This window comes from Tupaia chinensis, unplaced genomic scaffold, assembly GCF_000334495.1.
Source record: "Tupaia chinensis unplaced genomic scaffold, TupChi_1.0 Scaffold000077_1, whole genome shotgun sequence".
Classification (NCBI taxonomy): Eukaryota; Metazoa; Chordata; class Mammalia; order Scandentia; family Tupaiidae; genus Tupaia; species Tupaia belangeri.
In genome coordinates, this window is record NW_006159538.1 from 1,326,913 (window position 1) to 1,348,601 (window position 21,689).

General features: G+C 41.5%; 2 protein-coding genes and 1 pseudogene across 5 annotated transcripts in view; 1 reads left to right on the forward strand and 2 right to left on the reverse strand.

Moving 5' to 3' along the window:
- The window catches only part of NCR3LG1 (natural killer cell cytotoxicity receptor 3 ligand 1), a 24,837-nt gene extending 16,089 nt beyond the window's left edge, over positions 1-8,748 (reverse strand). Inside the window, exons 1-2 of one of the 2 annotated variants that reach the window (XM_027768574.1) lie at positions 8,660-8,748; positions 5,683-6,431 (exon numbers count right to left, since the gene is read on the reverse strand). In XM_027768574.1, the coding sequence (XP_027624375.1) occupies positions 5,683-5,773 (91 nt within the window). In that variant the 5' untranslated portion in view covers positions 5,774-6,431; positions 8,660-8,748. Of the gene's footprint in view, positions 1-5,682; positions 6,510-8,659 lie in introns of those variants that run through there. The other variant, XM_027768576.1, reaches the window with a different exon arrangement.
- Positions 7,134-8,200, forward strand: LOC102493460 (40S ribosomal protein S8 pseudogene; annotated as a pseudogene).
- Positions 8,749-12,021: 3,273 nt separating the features above from the next.
- Positions 12,022-21,689, reverse strand: part of NUCB2 (nucleobindin 2) — a 43,654-nt gene continuing 33,986 nt past the window's right edge. For all 3 annotated transcript variants that reach the window (XM_006142495.3, XM_014584593.2, XM_014584595.2), the window contains 4 exons: positions 18,038-18,127; positions 14,243-14,413; positions 13,159-13,240; positions 12,022-12,167 (listed from right to left, as the gene is read on the reverse strand). In XM_006142495.3, coding sequence (XP_006142557.1) covers positions 12,160-12,167; positions 13,159-13,240; positions 14,243-14,413; positions 18,038-18,127 — 351 coding nt within the window. In that variant the 3' untranslated portion in view covers positions 12,022-12,159. The remainder of the gene's footprint in view (positions 12,168-13,158; positions 13,241-14,242; positions 14,414-18,037; positions 18,128-21,689) is intronic.

The following is a 21,689-nucleotide window of genomic DNA, read 5'->3' on the forward strand; positions in this document are numbered from 1 at the left end:
GTGGCCGGGCGGCGGGAGTCCCCGCCATGTCTCTGGCTAGCTCAGCTGCAGCACTGGAAGTTAGTTTCTTTTTCTTCAGATAGAACAGGCAACCCTCAAAACAGCGTGGGCTGAGGGAAGGCTCTGCCGTCTGCCCGGGGCCGACTGGGAGGGACTTTGTGGGGAAGGCGGGGGAAGTCCTAACCGGGCTCTGATCAGTCTCTGGGACTTCTTTCGTACAATGACGGGAGAAACTTCGCCCAAAGGCCCCTTTTCTTTTTATTATTTTTCTAAAGAATTATTTTATTTAACTTTATTTTTAATTGAGAGGGACAGAGTGAGAAAGCGAGCCGCCAGGTCTGGGACTCAAACCAGGGTGAGCCGTGTGGGACACCAGTGCCCTTAACCACCACTCCACCTGCCAGCACCCCAGAGGCTGCTTTAAGGAGGGGGTGATTGTGATCAAATGCAAGAATCCAGTTTTACCACTGACATTATAAAATTACATTATAAATCAAAATCTGACATTAAATCAAGGTCAATTTAAATGTGCAAGGCACTTGCAAAACTCCAGTTTTACCACTGGCATGATAAAGTTACACTAAGGGACCAGCAGATGGCGTAGTGGTTACCTCGCTTGGACTCCTGTAGTTAACCTGGATGCTTAAACCTACGGGCGGTGCATGTGTGCCTGGTACATCCATGTGTGTACCCAAGATCCCCAGGGGAGAATGAAGAAAGGATTGCCAGTGTGGCCATCCCCTCTGGGGTGGTCTCTCTCACTCTCTCACTCTTTCTCTCTCTCTCTGGCAAGCGCATGCATCCTATAGCAAAATATCTAATTAATTAAATAAAATAAAAACTGAAACTAGGGACCAGCAGTTGGAGTGATGGCTATGTCGCTGGACTCCCATGTAGTTGACCAGGGCTCGAGGCCTGGACCCGGTAGCTTAAACTCAAGCCAGGTGCGTGTGCGTGCGTGCCCAAGATCCCGAGAAGAGATTGGAGGAGAAGGGATTGCGGTGTGGCCATCCCCCCAGGGGGTGATTTCTCGCTTTCTGTCTCTCTGTCTCTCTCTATCTTTTTGGTGAGGGCAGGCACCCTATAGCAAAAACCTCTCCAAAAAAAAAAAAAAACCGTGAAAATGAAGGCCAGTTTAAATCTCCAGGGCACTTCATCTAGCCTCTGCCAGAAGGTTGCCCTTAAACTCCAGTGCCTGAGGTGACTCCATGGCCTGCTGGATAAGGTGGCTGCGTTCCACATGGCCGAGTCCCAGACCCGGCAGCTTAGAAGCACACTAGGCATTTGTGCATGCCAAAATCCAGAGGGAGGGGAGAAGTGAGGAGTTCCCTGGCCATTCTCCAACGGGGGTGCTTTTTCACTCTCCCTTTTTCTCTCTCTGGCTAGACACATGTCCTCTGGCAAAATTTAGAGGAAAAAAAATCCTAAAATTTGATTCAGTGACCGGTTTGTCACCCCCAGACCAGTTTTATTTATTTATTTATTTAGAGATTTTTGTTATAGAGAGACAGAGAGACAAAAAGTGAGAAACCACCCCCAGAGGGGTTGGCCATGCCGCAATCCCTTCTCCCTCATTCTCCTCTTGGGATTTTAGGCACACACGCACACATGCCCGGTGTGAGTTTTAATCTGCCAGGTCTGGGACTCGAACCACAGTCAACTATGTGCAGGTTCAGCCATGTAACTATTACGCCATCTGCTGTTCCCCCAGACCGGCTTTAAAATCAACGTAACTTGGATTATAAATACATGTGTGTTGTCAATGCACACATCTTTCCCCAGAAGCTTGCATTCCAGTCATTTGTCTCATTGATCCTACACTGTCCCCTCACTTCAGTAAAACAGGTGTAATGGGGACCGGCAGGTGGCAGGTGGTTAAGTCACTGGACACTCTCACATAGCCCACCACAGTTTGAATCCTAGAGCTGGTGGCTTGCTTTCTCACTCCCTCCCCAACCCCCACCCCCACCCCGTGTCTCTCTCTGGTCAAATTAAAATAAATGAACAAATAAATAAAATTAAATACTTAATTCTAAAAAAAAAAGAAAAAAGGTGTAACTACAGAAAAGCACATGCAACCTGGCCTTAATGCCAGCTGCATCAACTGCTGGGACAAAAGGCCAGTTAGTTTACATCCTCAGCCTCCGTTTCCACAGCTCTAAAACTGAAATAGTAAAATCTTACTTGCAGGGCTATGGTAAGGATTACAGAATCGAGTGGAATGTGGAGCAAATCCTCAAAGGAAAGTAGTCTTTTTTTTAGAGAGAGATTTTTGCCATAGGGCTTGTGCTCTCACTGGAGGGACAGAGAGAGAGAAAGCGAGAAATCACCCCCAGGGGGATGGCCACGCCATAGTCCCTTCTCCTCCATTCTCCTCTCGGGATCTTGGGCACACATGCACATGTGCCTAGCATAATTTTGAAGCCACTGGATCTGGGATTTGAACCATGGTCAGCCATGGGGGAGTCCAGTGCCTTAACCACTATGTCACCTGCTGGCCCCAACCAGCTCTTCTTTACCCTTTCCACCTTCTGCTGACAGGAATGCATATGAAACAGCCAGAGCTTGAGCAGCCACTTTGGACCGTTGTGTGGAAACCACACGTGGAGGGCAATGAGCGAAATAGAGGGGTGCTGAGTCATTGGTGACTTGTGAAACTTACCTATCAGGCCCACCAGAATGACACCTCTGGACCCATGGCACATAAGCAATACTCATTAAGCCACTCATGTGAGGCTTTCTTTCAAGCAGAACCAAATCCTAATCACCACAAATGAAAAAAGGGAACTAAGACAGTTTTGCTAGGAGGAGACAGAGGGGAGGGGTTTAAGACCAGGTCCAAGTCTTTAAATTTCTTAAAAGCTAATACTTATGTGGATAGACACATTCTGTGATTTTGTGAAGGCAAAAATAAGTTAGATGGATTTTGATCAATTAAAAAAATTTTTTTTCTAGCAAAGTTATGGGTCATTTCACATTATCCCACCTATAAAGGGATTGTGGCATGACCACACCCTATGGGGGGGGTGCCTTCTCCCTCTCCCTTTCTCTGGTAGGTATACATGCCTTCTGGAAAAGGGAAAAAAGAATTCAAGTGAAACATTAACATGACTAGGTCTGCAACTTAATTCTGAAATTCTTGTTAAAAAAAAAGTACAGAAAGAGAGCAAGCGCAGGGCAGAATTGATGGCGCTATTGCTGCCATTTTTTGTATAGGTTTTTGGTTTTTTCAAACTAACAGGTACTATGTAACTAAATGCAACCTATGATCACAGATTGAATCTTAACCCCAAAGAAGTAGGATAACTGATGAAATTGACAGATTAGTTCATAGAACGATACCATGCTAATATCCTGATTTTAGTAATTTTATTGTAGTTATATTTAATAGTATTTGGGGAAAGTTACAAATATTAACAAGATCTAAAGTTTCTAAACCTTTTTCTTTTTTTAGAAAGATTTTTGCTATAGGGTGCATGTGCTCTCCAGAGATACAGAGAGAAGGAAAGTGAGAAATCACCCTGCCCACCCCCCCCACACACACACACACACTGGGGATGACCACACCACAATCCCTTTTCCTCCATTCTCCTCCTGGGATTTTGGGCACACCTATATGCCCAGCATGATTCTCAAGCTACCAGCTCTGAGACTCAAACCGTGGTCGACCGTGTGGGAACCTAGCATCTTAACCATCATGCTACTTGCTGCCCCTCTAGACTTTTTTCTATAGACTCTACAAGAAAAACCTCAGAGTGACAGAGTTCCAATACTCAGTCTGTACTTTCCACAATACCATCATTACAGACTGCCAGCATGATACCTCTTTATTACGTGGTTCTTGAACATAAATGGCAACATTTCCTATCTATTCCCCAACACTGGTTTGTGTGTATATACATGGAGCTGTAAATCTTCTTAAATGACATCTAAATGCTTATAGAACCTTTACAACATTAGCGAGGTTTTCTGACGGATTCTCTGATGTTAAATGGGGTTGTTGTGCTTTTCCATATGACTTACCAACAGTCCCCAGTGCTGGCTGCGCATCACACTCACTTGGAGTCTCTTAGAAATCCCAAAGCCCAGACCGCACGCCAAAAGAATTAAATCACAATCTCTGCAGGTGAGACTCAGGCATCATTATTTGTTGAATCTTTTGGATGATTCCAATACGCAAACAAGTCTGGAAACCACTGAGATTTTCTCACCAGCACTGGCACTGGGACATTGGAAGCTGGGTAACTTATCTAAGAGGAAGGGGTTCCTCCTCTGGTAGATGGCCTCTGAGGCAGTCAGGCTCTATGACTCTAGAACACTAGCATTTTGCAAACCATTCATTCTTTCAATGTCACATTTGCCTTTTACCTCAGAAAATTAGAACAAATATGACACACTTTTATAACTTTACATTTAATGTAATTAAAAACGAACCTATACAAATGAGGATTAGAATATTTTCTAACAAGTAATTGCACTGGGAAATTTTTATAACATGTATTCATAAAACATTCAAATATATCCAAAATTATATGAAGTCTTTGTGTCTTTCTGTGTCTCTATCAAATTAAAATCTAATTATTTATGTGTTGTTTTAAAAACAGTCCAGATAGGGACCAGCAGTTAGTGTAACGGCTAAAATCTTATTTAGAATGTAGTAAGGCCAAGAAAAAAAATAGGGCAAAATTCAAAAATAAAGCAACTCAAGTCACTATCAATTGAAGGGTCCTGGTAGACAGCAAACCAGGGAAAGTGACATAATTTCAGATCCCTATGCAGGGACTCTAAACCAAGGGTAGTGATTTAATTAAATGACACATACTCTGATATCACTAAAAACGAACATTTAAAGTACCAATGAGTCAAAATTGAACAAAAATAACATGTTAAATACCACAATTCATGGGAGATGGCAAAGAGAACTAGGTGAATTTTCTCTCTCTCACTTTAAAAAAAAATAATTTTAGTCACCATTATATTTTTTTAAAAAACTGACCAGAGACAGACAAAGAGAAAGAAAGAGGGAAAGCAAAAAAGCAAGCCACCAGGTCTGGGACTCAAACTGTGGTCTGACATGAGGGAGTCCAGCACCCTAACAGCCATGCCACGCACCGGCCCCTCTCTCTCACTTTAAAAATACTTGGACAAGTCATAAATTTTAAACTCTCATAGAAAATAAATCATTACTCATTTGAAAATTCCACAGAGTTACAGATTTTTACAATAAGGATTGTAAAATAAATATTATAACACTTCAAAAAAATTTTTTAATTTGCCATAGGGGACATGTACTCAGGGGAGAGGGGACAGAGCGAGAGAGAGAGAGAGAGAAAGTGAGAAGTGGGAATGGTCACACCAGAATCCCTTCTCCATCTCTCCCTTCTTTGGGGATTTTGGGCATGCATGCACACCCGCCCAATGTGTCTTGTGTCTGAGACTTGAACCACACAGTTGGCCATGTGGGATTCAGGTGCCTTAAACACCACACCATCGGCTTGTCCAACTGCTTTAATTTTAATATATATATATATTCATAAACCTGGAAAGGCTTAGAAAATGTATTTATTACTACAGATAAAATACAAGGAGGTAAGGAATTTTGCATGGCCAAAGTCAAATCTATTGCTTGCAATAGATTATAATTAGAAACAAACTCAAACTTGTTTACACAGACATACAGACCTTGCAGGACAACCAGAAGGGTGAGTGTTGAGGTTAAAAGTGCATTGTCAAGGGCTGGCTGATAACCAAGCTGGCACAGGGCAGTCATCATCCTCGAGAGCCTGAAGGATGTCAACTCAAACAAAAACAAAGCTCCGTAGCAAATACTGGAGACATGTGTAAACAGGACATGAAGTTTGAAAACATCTAAATCTTGAAATTCAGTAAAAAAAAGTCCATTGATTTTTGCTTAGCTTTGCATCTGTCTCACTGAACAGGTTAGCAGTACCAGAGATCACACATTGAGATTTTTCAATTGAGTGTCTTCACCGTTTGCAGCTTACTTTGGCTCAGTTCTTGGATTCACTAAGAAATGGCTACTAATTCATTGTTAGCTATCCAATCAAAAAGAAAATTAAAAACTGCATAGGGAAAAATTGGAATCCAGCTACTGATGTTACATTTTTCAAAAAGCAAGAAGATCTGATTTACTTTGAATCTCATCTCCAAAGTAGGTTGTCATTACAGTCTTCACATTATAGAACCCACAAGGAATGATAAAGGAAACTTTGCATTTTGCTTAATGTACACCTTCAACTTCAACAAAAACAAAGGAATTTGAAAAGTGTTTAGTTGAGGCACCAAAGGTTAAGGGTGAAGGCGGGCTTCTCCAGTAGATTCTCCAGGAGATAAAAATATTGCATGAAAACGATGATGCACATCATCAAAACTCTGGCTCTTTTTCAATTTCTTCTTGATTGTACTTACAACTACAAAACAAAGATTAACATTTATACACTAACCAAAACCGAACCCGTCAAAAGTTTACCTAAGAAAAATAGATTTCTTACCCCCCTGTAGGCTATCTTAAAAATCACTTTATTGGGACCAGCAGACGGCATAGTGGTTACATTGCTGGACTCCCACATGGCTGACCACGGTTTGAGTCCTAGACCCAGAGGATTGAAACTCACATTGGGTGCATGTATGTGTATGCGCCCAAAATCCTGAGAGGAGATTGGAGGAGAGGGGATTGTGGTGTGGCCACCCCTCCAGGGGGTGAGTTCTCACTTTCTGTCTCTATGGTAAGTGCACGTGCGCTATACCAAAAATCTCTCTCTTTAAAAAAAAAAGAAAGTACAAAAATCACTCTAATCACAAAGCAGATTTGCATTTAGGCTTACATGAATACAAATCTGTTCAATTAGCATATAGATAATGCTGCTATCCATGAATCTTTGTTTCAACAATTAATAACCATGTCTCAGAGAATTTTGTTCCACTAATTCTAAGTTGCAATTCTAAGTTGTAAGTTTTAAATATTCTAGAGAACTATCTTTTATTCCAATTTTAAGTATATGTACCTAAGTATACTAAAAATGTATATGCTTCGTAAAAATTTATGTGAAACAAATTTCAAATTACTAATACATTAAGTCAGTTAAACTAAAGACTATTTTATATCAAGAAAGATGAAGAAGGTAGAAATTTAATATAGGACCAATACTTTTTTTTTAGAACATGGAGAATTATAATGTTTTGCATTACTCTTTTTTTAGTTTGACTTTATTTATTTATTTATTTTAATTTGACCAGAGAGGGACAGAGTGACAGAGAGGGAAAGTGAAAAAAGCAAGCTGCTAGGTCCAGGACTCAAAATGTGGTCAGCCATGCTGAAGTCCAGTCCCCTTAAGGGGACATTCCATGAGGAATGTCTACCACTGTGACCACCATACTACCTGCTGGCCCCAGGACCAATACTTTTTAACAGAACCAGCAGCTGGTGCCGAGCAAGGGGTATCTCTCGGTCAACTGGCACAAGCACCGCAAGACCGGAGGCAAGAGAAAGCCCTATCATAAGAAGCGGAAGTATGCGCTGGGACGCCCCGCTGCCAACACTAAGATGGGCCTTGCTGCATACACACAGTCCGTGTGCAGGAGGTAACAGAAATACCGTGCCCTGAGGCTGGACGTGGGGAACTTTTCTTGGGGCTCAGAGTGTTGTACACGCAAAACAAGGATCATCAATGTTGTCTACAACGCATCCAGTAATGAGCTAGTCTGCACCAATACCCTGGTGAAGAACTGCTTCATGCTCACTGACAGCACACCCTACCGACAGCGGTACAAGTCGCACTATGCACTGCCCCTGGGCTTCAAGAAGGGGGCCAAGCTGACTCCTGAGGGGGAAGAGATTTTAAACAAAAAGTGATAAAAGGAAATTCAGAAGAAATACAATGAAAGGAAAAAGAATGCCAAAATCAGCGGTCTCCTGGAGGAGCAGTTCCAGCAGGGCAAGCTGGTTGCCTGCATCGCATCCAGACCAGGCCAGTGTGGCCGTGCAGATGGCTGTGTGCTAGAGGGCAAGGAGCTGGAGTTCTACCAGAGGGAAATTAAAGCCCAGAAAGGCAAATAAACCTTCCTGTCTCCACTCCGTAATAAAGGTGTTTATTGTTCCAAAAAAAATACTATTTGCAACTTTCTCAAAAGTAATACTCAAAAATACCTAGTACTGGGGCCAGGTGGTGTAGTGGTTAAGATGCTGGACTCCCACATGGTTGACTGCAGTTCTAGTCTCGGAACCGGAGGCTTGAAACTCATGCTGGGCAGATGTGTGCATGTCCAAAATCCTGGGAGGAGAATGGAGGAGAAAGGATTGTGGTGTGGTCATCCCCCCGACAGGGGGTGTGATTTCTCATTTTCTCTCTCTGTTGCTCTCTATCTCTCTGGTGAATGCATATGCCCTATAGCAAAAATCTCTCTTGAAAAAAAAAAAAAAAGTCTAGTACCCACAAGGACTGGAATTCCTTAAGTCCATAAATAATTTTAGGCTTAACAATGCTTTTTTGAGTAATATAGAATGCATCAACTTCCTGGAAACTGTAAAATATGTCTACATTTATACCCATCCATTATTTCTTCACAACCAAAAAAGCATTTCAAGAAATTGCTCTACATTCCTCTTCAGCTCCTTTCTGATTTAACCCCAGTTCACTACCTTAAAAACTTCATCAAGAGGGCCAAAAGGTGGCATGGACGTTAAGGCGCTGGATCCCATATTGGCTGACTCTGAGGTTGGAGTCCCGGTTCGGTAGCTTGAAAATCACGCCTGGCACGTGTGCATGCGTGCCCAAAATCTCAACAGGAGAATGCAGGAGAAGGGACTGTGGCATGGCTATCTCCCCGGGGGTCGGGGTGGGTGATTTCTCAGGGTTATTCTTTTTTTCTCTTTCCCAGAGGCAAGCACATGTGCCCTATAGCAAAAACAATCAAACAAAAATGTTTACCAAGATCATGTTTGACCATTACCAGTTCCTAGTCACAGATATAAGTCAACAACAAAAGAATATTTCAAACCATTTTTCTACATCGCCTACAACTTAAACAACTGGGATAGGAATCTACTCCATCCCTAAAGAACTACAGGACTACTATTAGGTTGAGTGGTTTTTGTAGTTCTTTAGCTTGTTTGTAAGGAGAACTTTACTAAATCATTACACTTAATTTTGGGATCTATGATTTAAGGAAAAAAATCCAAAGTATGTTTGGAGGAGTTTGCAACAATTATTCAAACTGTCATTAAATGAAGATTAAGAGTTTAAAAATTATTCATTAAGAATTATTAAGAAAAAATGTAACATAACAGTATGAGATGCTAGCAGCACCGACCATGCGTTCCTGTAACACAGAGGTAGGAAAGTTAAACATTGTATTCCCCAACCTCCCTTGCTGTTAGCGTTCCAGGTCGGAGTGGTCCAGTCAATCGGATGCACTCACCTGAGACTCACTCAGAGCCGAGTTACGTGGGGAGGAGGCGGGCCTTGAGGTATCCGTTTGTACCAGCACAAAGCCCGGCAGAGGTGGTGTGGTTCTGGAGCTGGCATCCGTTCACAGGTGGCTTCCTACTCCGGCAGGCAGCTTCCTGGTCTCAGCAGTCAGCTTCTTGATTGTCCCCAAAGCAGCTCCTTCGGCAGCCCACTCTTGCGACTTAGTGCCTGGAGGGCCAGCCCATGTCTTCTGCTTCTCTGGCCCTCCTGAAGATTCTGTGAGCTGTCTATACTCCTTCATCAAACCCTGTCTGTGGAACAGCTACAGAAGACTCTATTACCTATAACCAAGAATGCTGACCTAAAGAGAATCTAGTAGCTAGAAGTCAGGTACAGCTAAAAAAAGGACCTTGAACATGGCGTTGGCTTGGTCAAGGAGGTAAGGCTTTGGGCAGTGAGACCTCCTGCCACCTGAGGTTAAGATCAGAGACATGGTGGAGGAACTTTGGAAAGCTAATGTGTGTCGACTGCTTCTCGCCTCTTTCAGCAAAGTCCTACGAGGACTTTGTGACTGGGCTGAGGTGAACGCACCTGCAGAGATACAAGAGAACACACCTGCAGAGATACAAGGGAACACAGCTTTGCAGAGGAGATTGTTCTCTGTCCACAATTTAAATCAACAAAGTCCCAAATCTGGAGTCCTGAAGAATTGAAAAAGTCAACTACAACAGTACTCCAGACCGAAACGATGATAAGTAAAGGTGCCGAGGAAGTTGCTGATGCCTTCTCAACCTTTTCCAAGAACCGTCTCATGAGAATCTTCTGCCAAATAATCTCTCAGGGGAAAAGTTCTTATTAAGACAGGCCATCCCATCTATGCTTATAGTTCAAAAGGTCTCAACGCCATGGTGTTCATTTAGGGACCCAAGGGGAAGGGAGAGCACAGAGACCAGTGAGTAAATGATGAGCTTTTTGTTACAAATTGTCTTTAAACTGCGTTGAAACTGTCTTTGACTGTGGTTACTCACATAAATAACTGAAGAAAACAGGCCAGAAATTTTTTAGGAAACCACTGGCCAAAAAGGCAAAACAAAGTAACAAATAAAAACCCAAATGTGGCCAGCAAGACCTGTATGTTAACTATTTAAAACAATCCGTGAGCCCCCCGGTCACAATAATGAACAGTAAGCTAGCTGCTAAATCGGTCCAGCCTCTGAGAAGGGCATACTTTCTAACACCCATCCAGATGTGTTCTTGAAAATGAATGGACGAGAAAAGCTTCCTAGAGGGTGCCGCCAAGGCCCTCTGAGGATGATTAGGGGTTGCTTCATGGGCAAACCAAGGAACATATTCATCAGTACTGTCTTCGCCAAACAGTCCTTTTTAATTGTTAAGGATTAGTGAATGCTGTTTCTAATTTTCTCCTTTCCTAAAAGGTCAATTTTATTGTAGTTTTTCTGCACTTACACATTTATGCCTGAGGTGCTCTTAGGGCAGAAAGCTTGCCTGTTAGTAGGTGGCCAGGACAGAAGGACCCATATCCTGGTCCGAGGAAGACGATTACATCAGATACCAGGGTCTTTGAGTGAATGCAATGGAGCAAATGCAATGGGGTTGGAGTTTTGGTGATTTCTCTTTGGGATGGGTGGAGTTGAGTGCTTTATGTCCCAGAAGAACATTGCCTCTAGAGATTTCGGCAGCTAACAAAGCTGACTGGAGTTAAAACTGAAAGTCTCTATCAAACATTCCCTCTTCCCTTCTTCTTCAGTAACAAAACCCTAACTTTCAGCTTGTCACGTTGCAACCTGGATTTCTCAGCATCCCAGCAGCTAGGTGGTCATGTGACTCAGCTCTGGTCCATCAGATATAAGTTCCAGTGCTGCTGACTCTTCTGGAAAATTGCCTCAAGGAAGCCGATTCAACGGGGGCAAATCTTTTTCCTTGCCCCTTCCCACTGCTCCAGCAGCCTTGGCCAGTGACAGTGAGGTAACTCGAGGATAAAAATCACGTACCAAGGCTAGGGAGCAGAAAGACTGGAACCTGGATACCACTGACTTCTCGATTTCTTGGACATAAGAGGGAGAGTTTCCTATTAACTTTAAACCACTGTTTCTTTGGCTCCTCTGTTATATGTATCAGAACCTAATCTCAAGTGAGACAGAGCAATCATATGAATGAAAAATGACCTGGCTTGGTAGCAAAAGCTATTCAGCTGAAGAATTCCTAGAAGTGAAGGCTGCTAAAAAGAGGAGAAAGTTATCAGGAAGTACAGGGAAGTACCATGGCCTTCTCAGAAGAATTATTAATATCAAAAAGACATTTTTTTGAGAGAGGGGATGATAGGCACCCATAAAGGAGTATCTAGCTTTATGGATAAGTGACAGCACTTTATTTTAAAAACAATAGGCAGAGTTTTCTCACTTAAATAGTTATCGACAGTTTCATTAACTTATGGCATAAGGCCACTTAATTAAATCAAAAGTAAAACGAAGGGTTGTGTGAATATGGGAGCTGATAGCGAGCTTGTTTCGTCCTGGTTCTAGCTGACATCATTCCTTTAATATCTGTGTCCAGAAAAAAAAAAAATGTGCTCTCATTTTAAAGGTATCTTCCTTTATTCCAAATATGCTTTAAAATATTTATTGAGCAGAGAAAAAGGGAAAGAAGTTTAAAAGATGAGATAGATGTTGAGTTAATGGTTTTTCTTCCAAGTTCTGGTGGACGTTGAACGTTAAATGTCTGTTCAAAAAAAAAAAAAGTTCTCTCATTTTAAAGCTATCTTCCTTTATTCTCTTTTAAATACACATAAATTAAGACCTTTTTAAAAATATGCTTAGCTAATTATAGATTACAATCTAAAAAATGTTCTCTGGTAAGATCAATGTAATTGATTTGAAAGAATGATGAGTAATACTGAAATAAATCATTTCACCATAAATATGGTTATCAAAATATAGAGCATTTGAAATATTCTGATTCATAAAGATATTGGAGGCCTTTTTACTCTTCTATACTGTTAATTGCTCTATTTTTCTTTTCATTTTTTTGGAAAGGTTTTTGCTATAGCGTGCATGCACTCACTAAAAAGACAGAGAGAAACAGAGATAGAAAGCAAGAAATCACCCCCCAGTGGGGGGATGGCCATGCCACAATCCCTTCTCCTCCATTCTCCTCTCGGGATCTTGGGCACGTATGCACAGCGCCTGGTGTGAGTTTAAGGCACCGGGTCCGGGACTCAAACCACAGTCTAGTGACATAGCCATTACGCATGGTGGTGCCCACCTTATGGCAAAAACCTATGGAGGCTGGAGGATTGCAGCATCAAATTGCTCTATTTCTACGTAAATATATAGAAAATAACAAATCTTAATGATCTGAAACTATATTATATTTGTAATAAATGTGGATTTCAATTTACAGTGATTTATTTCCCTGAAAAAGGCAAATAAATGGTATAAACAGGTAGAGTGGTAGTAAAACACTAGACTCCCACATGGTAAACTGCAGTTCAAGTCCCAGACCCAGTGGTTTGAAAATCATGTAGGGTGCATGTGTGTGCATGCCCAAAATCCCAAAAGGAGAATGCAGAAGAGACTATGGCATAGCCAACTCCCGCGGGGAATGAGTTCTCATTTTCCCTCTCTCTGGCTCTCTGTTTCTCTCCAGAAAGCACACTCACCTTACAGCAAAAATCCAAATAGTAAATAAGTAAATAAACAAAAGTACATACGTGGTTGGAACTTCAAGTCTCCAGTTGGCCCTGATGGAGGAATTCCTTGTTGTAATTTTTTTTGTTCCATCTGTTGTACAACCTGGTGAATGGAAGAAGGAAGTCTTAAAAGTAAGTATTATTTGGACCAGGAGATGGCGTAATGGTTACATTGCTGAACTCCCATGTAGTCAACCGCAGTTTGAATCCTGGACTTGGTGACTTAAACTCATGCTGGACATGTGTGCATGTGTGCCTAAAATCCCTAGAGAAGTCTGGAAGAGAAGGGACTGTGGTATGGCCATCCTCCCTGGGGCATGATTTCTCTCTGTCTCTCTCTCTCTCTGGCAAGTACATGCGTCCTATAGCAAAAATCTCTCTCTAAAAACAAAAATAGTAAGTATTATTTGATTTTCTAGCATGCATGTGACCTCTGACAAAACACAACTAACAAAAATTTTCCATAATGAAGGTCTTAAAACTCTAAGGTTTAGATTCATATTCCACAAAGCAGCTTTAAAAAGACTGAAATTTGGGGCCAGCAGGTGGAATGGCGGTTAAGGGCACTGGACTCCCACACTCCCACATGGCCAACCATGGTTTGAGCCCCAGACCTGGCGGTTTTCTTTCTCACCACCCCCCACCCTTGCTCTGTCCCTCTCTGGTCAAAATTAAAATAAATAAAGACAAATAAAATAATAATTCTTAAAAATGAAAACACTGAAATTTAAAATATTACAGCTAGTGTACATTGAAATATTATAGAGGGACCAGCAGTGAGTATAATGGCTTTGTCACTGGACTCCCATGTAGTCGACTGCAGTTTGAGTCCCGGACCCGGTGGCTTAAACTCATGCCAGGTGCATGTGCGTGCGTGTCCAAGATTCCAAGAGAATGGAGGAGAAGGGATTGCAGCATGGCCATCCCCCCCGGGGGGTGACTTTTTGCTTTCTGTCTCTCTGTCTCTCTTTCTGCGAGCATATGCAGCCTATGGCAAAAAGCTCTCTTAAAAATAAAATAAAATAAATTATATTGAGAAAACACAGACTTTTAGCAAAGTACCTAAAATCCTTTTTAACACCATAATCCTTTTATAAAATACCACCTGGTGATACTCTAGCTTCTGAGCCTCCAGTTGGTCATGCTGTCGCTGTAGCTCTTCTTTTTGTTTCTGAAGTTCATCTGCTTTCTTCTTAAGTTCATTTTCTTGTAAAGCAATAATATTTTCATATTCTTTTAGTTCTTCCTCTGTAAAGAGCTGTTGCTGATCCAAAGTCTAAAAGAAATAAAAAGAGAGAGAAATGAGTAATCTTAGAAGTACAACAATAAGGTGTGATTCAGCTTTTTTGTGATTAGCAGAGTATAAAAGATAGAATTATACCATTCATGTAAGAAAAAAGGGAAATAAGAAAATATATATTTATGTGCATATTTGAGTTAAAAAAAAAAAGGAAAGAAAATTCAGAGACAAAGGAACTTGACCATTAAAGGCCAAGGGTTAAGAATTAGGAGGAAAGGTCAAAGAGAATGTGGAAATAGAAATAAAACGTCTCTGCATACACCTTTTTCTGGTACAGATTCAATTTTGGGAAATATGTTAATGTTTTACATACTCAAAAAATTAAAACAAATCCAAAAAGACAGGAAAACCCCAAAAGCTAAAGATAAAAACAGAAGAAGATAATCAGTACTTTTATTTTACATGGATAAGATAACTTCAGGACTAGGAGAAAACAACTAAGTAACTTCTGATCCCAGTATTTAGAATGCATGCTCTCGTGTTAAACACACATCTGAACAAACACTACTAAACTCTCGTTTTACAGAGGCGTGAGCTAGCAACTCTGTGTATCTAGTGAGTCATTGGAAAAGTCACTGACTTTTGAAAAAGTTTTGATTTTGCATAGAGAAACAGAAAAATACATCGTGATTTCTCTGACAACTCAATAGAAATGAGTGGAACGTTCTTGTGGAACAGGAGAGTTCCGTTTTGCACAAAATACGGAAAGAACAAAAGATAGACTGCTGTCTGGGAACCAGCACTTAGCATAATGGCTATGTTGCTGGACTCCCAGGTAGTCGACCGTGGTTCATGTCCCAGACCCGGTGGCTTAGAACTCACGCTGGGCTCGTGTGTATGCGTGCCCAAGATCCCGAGAGGAGAATGGAGGAGAAGGGATTGCGGCGTGGCCATCCCCCCTGGGGGGTGATTTCTCGCGTTCTGTCTCTGTCTCTCTCTGTCTATCTGGCGAGCGCATGCAGCATATAGCTAAAACCTCTCCAAAAAAAAAAAAAAGACAGACTGCTGTCTGAAATCCGAGGTATTGGAATGAAATAGAGATAATGTAGAAACTAATATCCATACATACAGTATATCTGTATGTGTATATATGTGTAATATACATGTACCTGTACACATATATACATATCTACACACACAGGAATCTTCGAAAGGTCATAGAAAAGGTACATTATAAAAAAGCTATGCATGGATTTCAAAATCTTCTGGCACCAAATTAAATTCATTTTAATTCCATTGTCCTAATCACTTCTTGGCCTTTGGGCTAAGAGCAAGTATGATTTCATTTTCCATGAACTTTTGGAACTCCTCCCATATTCCTATGTGTGTGTATAATCCTCAGCTCTGTCATCTGGCAAGACCTTGGAAGCAATGGCATTGCGGTAACAGAGAGCATAGCCACTGCTCAGATCTTGGTCTGTAATGTCAGTCTCCACAGAAATGAACCAGGGAGGGCTCTTTAGAAAAATGGTGGATTCCAGGACTGCAGCAAGGGAAGGACAAGACAAGCCTTTGACACCTTGTTACACTAAAAATAAGGAAGACCTCTAAGAATGACAGGGATATGGACAGAAAAGCCAGTTTGAAGAAACTGGTCAAGTCTGGGACAATTTGAACATGGAAATAAATCATGTTAGTAAGGATTAAGAGTTTCCTGAATAAAATAAGAAGTCATTAGACTATACTGATATAAACAGGTAGAGGTAAGGGGGGAGAAATAGCTTTTCCTTACAATAGAAAGTAACCAATAAATGTAGAAAGAATGATGAGATTAGAAGACCACCATTTGTCAGCCATCACAGTGACCAATGATTCTGGCCAGAATCATCAGGAGATGCTAAAATCAGTAGATAATGAGGTATTTACATAATCTCCAAGTAGAACTCCACATGATACTTATTTTTTTAAAATGAGTGCACTTATTGTTTACTGGTGAAAATTAAATTGGTACAATTCTTTTTCAAAACACTTTTGAAAAAAAAAAACACTTTTGCAAAATATATCGAAAGCCTCAAAAACATTCCCTTGGTCCTAGGAATGCTACATTGAGAATCTATCTTAAAGACAGCCCTAAACACAAAGTGTTATATAAAAAATGTATTTAAAGCATCAATTTCTTTTTTTAAATAACAGTAAAAGATGGATGATTTGTCTAACTCTGTGATAAATGGCTATGTACCTCGCAGTTAACTAAAATAATGCTTATAAATATTAGGTAGAAATACTTTCTCTATGAATGAATTTTTTTCCTAAGATGATTTCCAATTCTGGCAGTATGTTGGATTAGCTAAGATACCTTTTAAATCATAAAAGGTGTGGGACCAGCAAGTAGTGTAGTGGTTAGGGTGTTGGATTCCCATATGGCCAACTGTGGTTCATATTCTGAACCCAGCAGCTTGAAAATTACGTCAGGAGTATGTGCATGCATGCCCTAGATCCCAGGAGAAGGGACTGTGGTGCCCTCGGTGTGGCCATCCCCTGGGGGTGTGATTGGTTACTTTCCCTCTGTCTCTGTCTCTCTCCATTCTCCTGTCAGGCTTTTGAGTATGCACACACACACACACACACACACACACACACACACACACACCTGGCATGTTTTGCAAGCAAGCTGGCAGGTCTGGCACTTGAACAGTCAGCCACATGAAATCCAGCCACCTTACCCACCACACCACTGGTTGGCCCTCGACTACTCTCCTCACGCTGTGTATGCACTCATTTATACATAATTGGCTATGGTAAAACTTGGTATACTTTTCTGGAGCAATTTAGGGAGACATATTGAGAAACAAAAAAATGCTCATAAATCTTGAGGATAGTACTATTCCTGGGAACTAAGCCCAGAGAAATAATCATAGATTAAATATGAAAATATGTGCATAATTTTCGGGAACCAGCAGTTAGCGTAATGGCTATGTCGCTGGACTCCCACGTAGTCGACCGCGGTTCGTGTCCCGGACCCGGTGGCTTAAAACTCACGCCGGGCACGTGTGCGTGCGTGCCCAAGATCCCGAGAGGAGAATGGAGGAGAAGGGATTGCGGCGTGACCATCCCCCCTGGGGGGTGATTTCTCGCTTTCTGTCTCTATGTCTCTGTCTGTCTGGTGAGCGCACGCACCCTACATTGAAAATCTCTCAAAAAAAAAAAATGTGCGTAATTTTCAAAATAGGACAATACATTATTTACAAACTGTATCCTATATAGGCATACGTTATACATGGCACACTATTCCAAATTGGAATAATTTAAGTTTGTAATTTAAGTGTCTACCTCTGGGCAGTAGAATTACAGGTGACTTCTAATTCATTTTTAAAAATATATATATTTTTATTTTTTAATAATGAAGTTATTTTATAATTAGAAAAACGTACAGTTTGTAAAAGTGTCCTAATTATATATAGTGTGATAATAAATAAGAGATTAATTGCTACAAGAATTCCAAGAAATTAAGTTCATTATTTTATAGTGACAACTTTTTACATAAAATACCGAGACGGCAAAGACTATCCATGCAAACACAATGGGGAATAGAAGTGAACAGTAGAACAGACAGATGCAGAATCTTGAACCATACATCCCATTTAAAATAGGTTTTATTACCTCCCAGCTATCTGGCTCCAAGAATTCTTTTCTTTCTGTAGCTCTCATAAACTCTTCCAGTGTTACCAATCGGTCTTTGTTAGTATCAACCTGATTAAAAGAAAGTATACGTGTAACACAAATCTTTCTCATATTATTTAGACACTAGCAACTGTATTATAACAGATACGTAAACACACCACAATTAGGACGAGACTAATATGCATAGAAACTGGGAAGAAAAACCAAAAATGGGCATCTTATTAGAGTAAGAATAATTATCTTCTATACAGTTAAAATCTGAACATATGAGCTATCTGTATACCTGAGACCCAAAAATCACCACGTTTGAGTGGCTGACCTGACTGGGTAGGCTGGTATCGTCTTCCTCCCTCACTATATTCTGAAGGTGTCTTTAAAATGTTCATGGAAGATGTGTATTATGAAAAAAATGCACCATACATTTTTTTCACCAAAACGCTTTCATTTTGTTTTTCCACCATCTTTTGGAAGTACCCAAATATTTATAATCTCTCTTTTTTTTTTTTTGGAGAGGTTTTTGCCATAGGGCGTGTGTGCTCGCCAGACAGAGACAGAGAGACAGAAAGTGAGAAAACACCCCGCAGGGGGGATGGCCATGCCACAATCCCTTCTCCTCTTGAGATCTAGGGCATGCATGAACATGCGCCCTACGTGAGTTTTAAGCCACCAGGTCCAGGACTCGAACCGCAGTCAACTACGTGGGAGTCCAGCAACATAGCCATTACGCTAACTGCTGGTCCCAAGTATTTATAATCTCTCTTCAAGTCAAGTGCTTAGACAAGAAAAATAACTATAATAGAAAGAAGACTATTTTAGTCAAGAATAAAGAAGTTCAGGTTAAAATGTCCTCGACATTTTCTTTAGAAACAACTAACTAGGGCCGCCAGGTTATGTGGTGATTAAGGCACTGGACTCCCACATGACTGACCACAGTTCAAGTCCCAGATCTGATGGCTTGCTTTTTTACTTTCTGTCTCTTCCTTTCTCTCTCTCTCTCCTCTCTGGTGAGCACAGATGTCCTACAGCAAACTTAAAACATAATAATAACAATAAATAAAATAAATGTGTCTTTTTTAAGAGAGATTTTTGCTATAGGGAATATGCACTCATGGAGAGACAGAGACGAAAAGCAAGAAATCACCCCCCAAGAGGGATGCCATGCTGCAATTCCTTCTCTACTCTCCTCTTGGGATCTTGGGCACACATGCCCATGCACCCAGCATAAGTTTCAAGCCTCTGTGTCCAGGACTCGAAGTATGGGCAGTGGGAGTTGGCCATGTGGGAGTCCAGTGACGTAACCATTACACCATCAACTGGTACCAAAATAAATAATCTAAAAAAACCCACTAATTAAATCAAAACTAAAGTTGTCAGTGTCTCCAAATCCTCTTCAGTGAATAAAACCGTGGCAATTTTAGTTAAAAGGTGAACTCTCTAATGGTCAATGAAATTGATTTCAAACTTGGGTTCCCAGCAGTCAAAACAGACCCCAACTCAGAGGATAGCAGGCAGCATAGTGGTTAAGGTGCTGGACTTCCACATGGCCAACTGCAGTTTAAGTCCTGAACCTAGGGCTTGCTTTCTCACTTTCCCACTCTTTCTATCTCTCTCTCTGGTGAATTAAAATAATAATTTTTTTAAAAAAGACCCCCAGTTCGGTATCAACTGCTCAAATATCCAGATAAAAATCACCGAAGCAAAATAATGGGCTTCAGTTACCTTGTATATGACCTCTTTATCAAAGAAGAAGGAAAAAAATGAATGTTTTCATTAAGTGATGAGGGCATTTTCTCTAAAGAATGGACATTTGAGCATGAACCTGGCAGAAGTGAAATCAAGTGATGATCTACAGGATGAATATTCCAGGAAGAAGAAACAGTAAGTTGCAATGCCCTGTAGTGAGAATAGGTTTGATAAGAAACACCAAAAAGACCAGTGTGTTGGGACCAGCAATTAGCATAATGGCTATGTCACTGGATTCCCATGTAGTCAATCATGGTTTGAGTCCCAGACCCGGTGGCTTAAACTCACATCAGGTGCATGTGCAGGTGTGCCCGAGATCCTGAGAAGAGAATGGAGGAGAAGGGATTGTGGCATGGCCATCCTCCCTGGGGGGTGATTTCTTGCTTTCTGTCTGTCTCTGTCTTTCTGGTGAGCGCACGCACCCTATAGTGCCCTACAGGGAGGGAGTAGCCATGCCACAATCCCTTCTCCTCTTGCATTCTCCTCTCAGGATCTTGGGCACGCACACACACCTGGTAGGAGTTTAAGCCGCCAGGTCTGGGACTTGGACCGTGGTCGACCACATGGGAGTCCAGCAACATAGCCATTATGCCAACTGCTGGCCCCCTGATTTATGCTTTTAAGAGATTATTCTGCCTCCTTTGTGAAGAAGTGACCGTGGCATGCAAGGAGCAGAAGCAGAGACACTAGTTAAGAGATTGCGTGGACTTGGTTGGTCATAAGGGAAAAGAGAAGTGGTCAAATTCTGGGTCTGGTTTAAAGGTAGATCTGGATCTGTTTTAAAGCACAGTGGTTAAGTCGCTGGACTCCCACATGGTCGACCACAGTTTGAGTTCCAAACTCACAGGCCCGAGAAACATGCCGAGTGTATGCACAGGCATGCCCAAAATCCTGAGAGGAAACTGGTGGAGAAGGGATTGCAGCTTGACCATCACCCCTCAGGGGTGATTTCTCACTTTTCCTCTCACTGTCTCTCTCTGTCTCTATCCCTGAGTGCACATGCCCTATGGCAAATAAAAACCTAAAGAAAAAAAAGGTAGATCTCATAGACATTGCAGATTAAACATAAAATGCGAAAAAGAAAGGGAAGTTAAGGAAGATTACACCTGAGCAACTAGACAAAATGTTGAATGAAGAAGTGAGGAACCGGTCTAGATCTGGAAAAAATGCACATTCAGTCCACGAGGGGGAAATGTCAGACAGACACAAGCCTGGCGAGCAGGGCAAGGAGAGAGCTGGGGGTGAACATATTGAACCTGCAGGTCCATTGAGTGTATCCAAAGACATGAGACTCCCTCACCCAAGGAGATACTGAAGCCAGATAAGAGGACATGACCAGAAGACAGGCCCTGGGCACTGTGGCATTTAAAAGCTGGGAAGAGATGGGGTTGGCAGGTGGCATGGTGGTTAAGGGCATTGGATTCCCATATGGCCGACTGCAGTTCAAGTCCCGGATGTGGCGACTTGCTTTCTCACTTTCCCTCTCTCTCTCTGGCTGTCTGGTCAAATTAAAAAATAATAATAACAAATGGAATTAAATAAATAAATAATTCTTTAAAAAATAAGTTGGGAAGAGAATTAACAGTCAGCAGAGAAGATTGAGAAGTGGGTGAATGAAGCATAATGAAACTAAAGGAGGTGTGGTTTCCCAAAAGCCCAGAGAAGAAAGCATTACAAGACAGGGAGACATCAGCTGTATCGAATGCTGCTAGGCGGTCAAGTAAATAAGACCACTGAATTTGACAAGAGAGCCATCATCTGACAGGAGCTTCAACGGGATGCTGGAGGCTACAGGGTGTGCTCACACAGATTAAGGAGCAAAGGAAAGGCGAAGCAAAATAGGAAGAGTAGACAATGCTATAGAACATTGGCTGTACGGGGGAGCAGA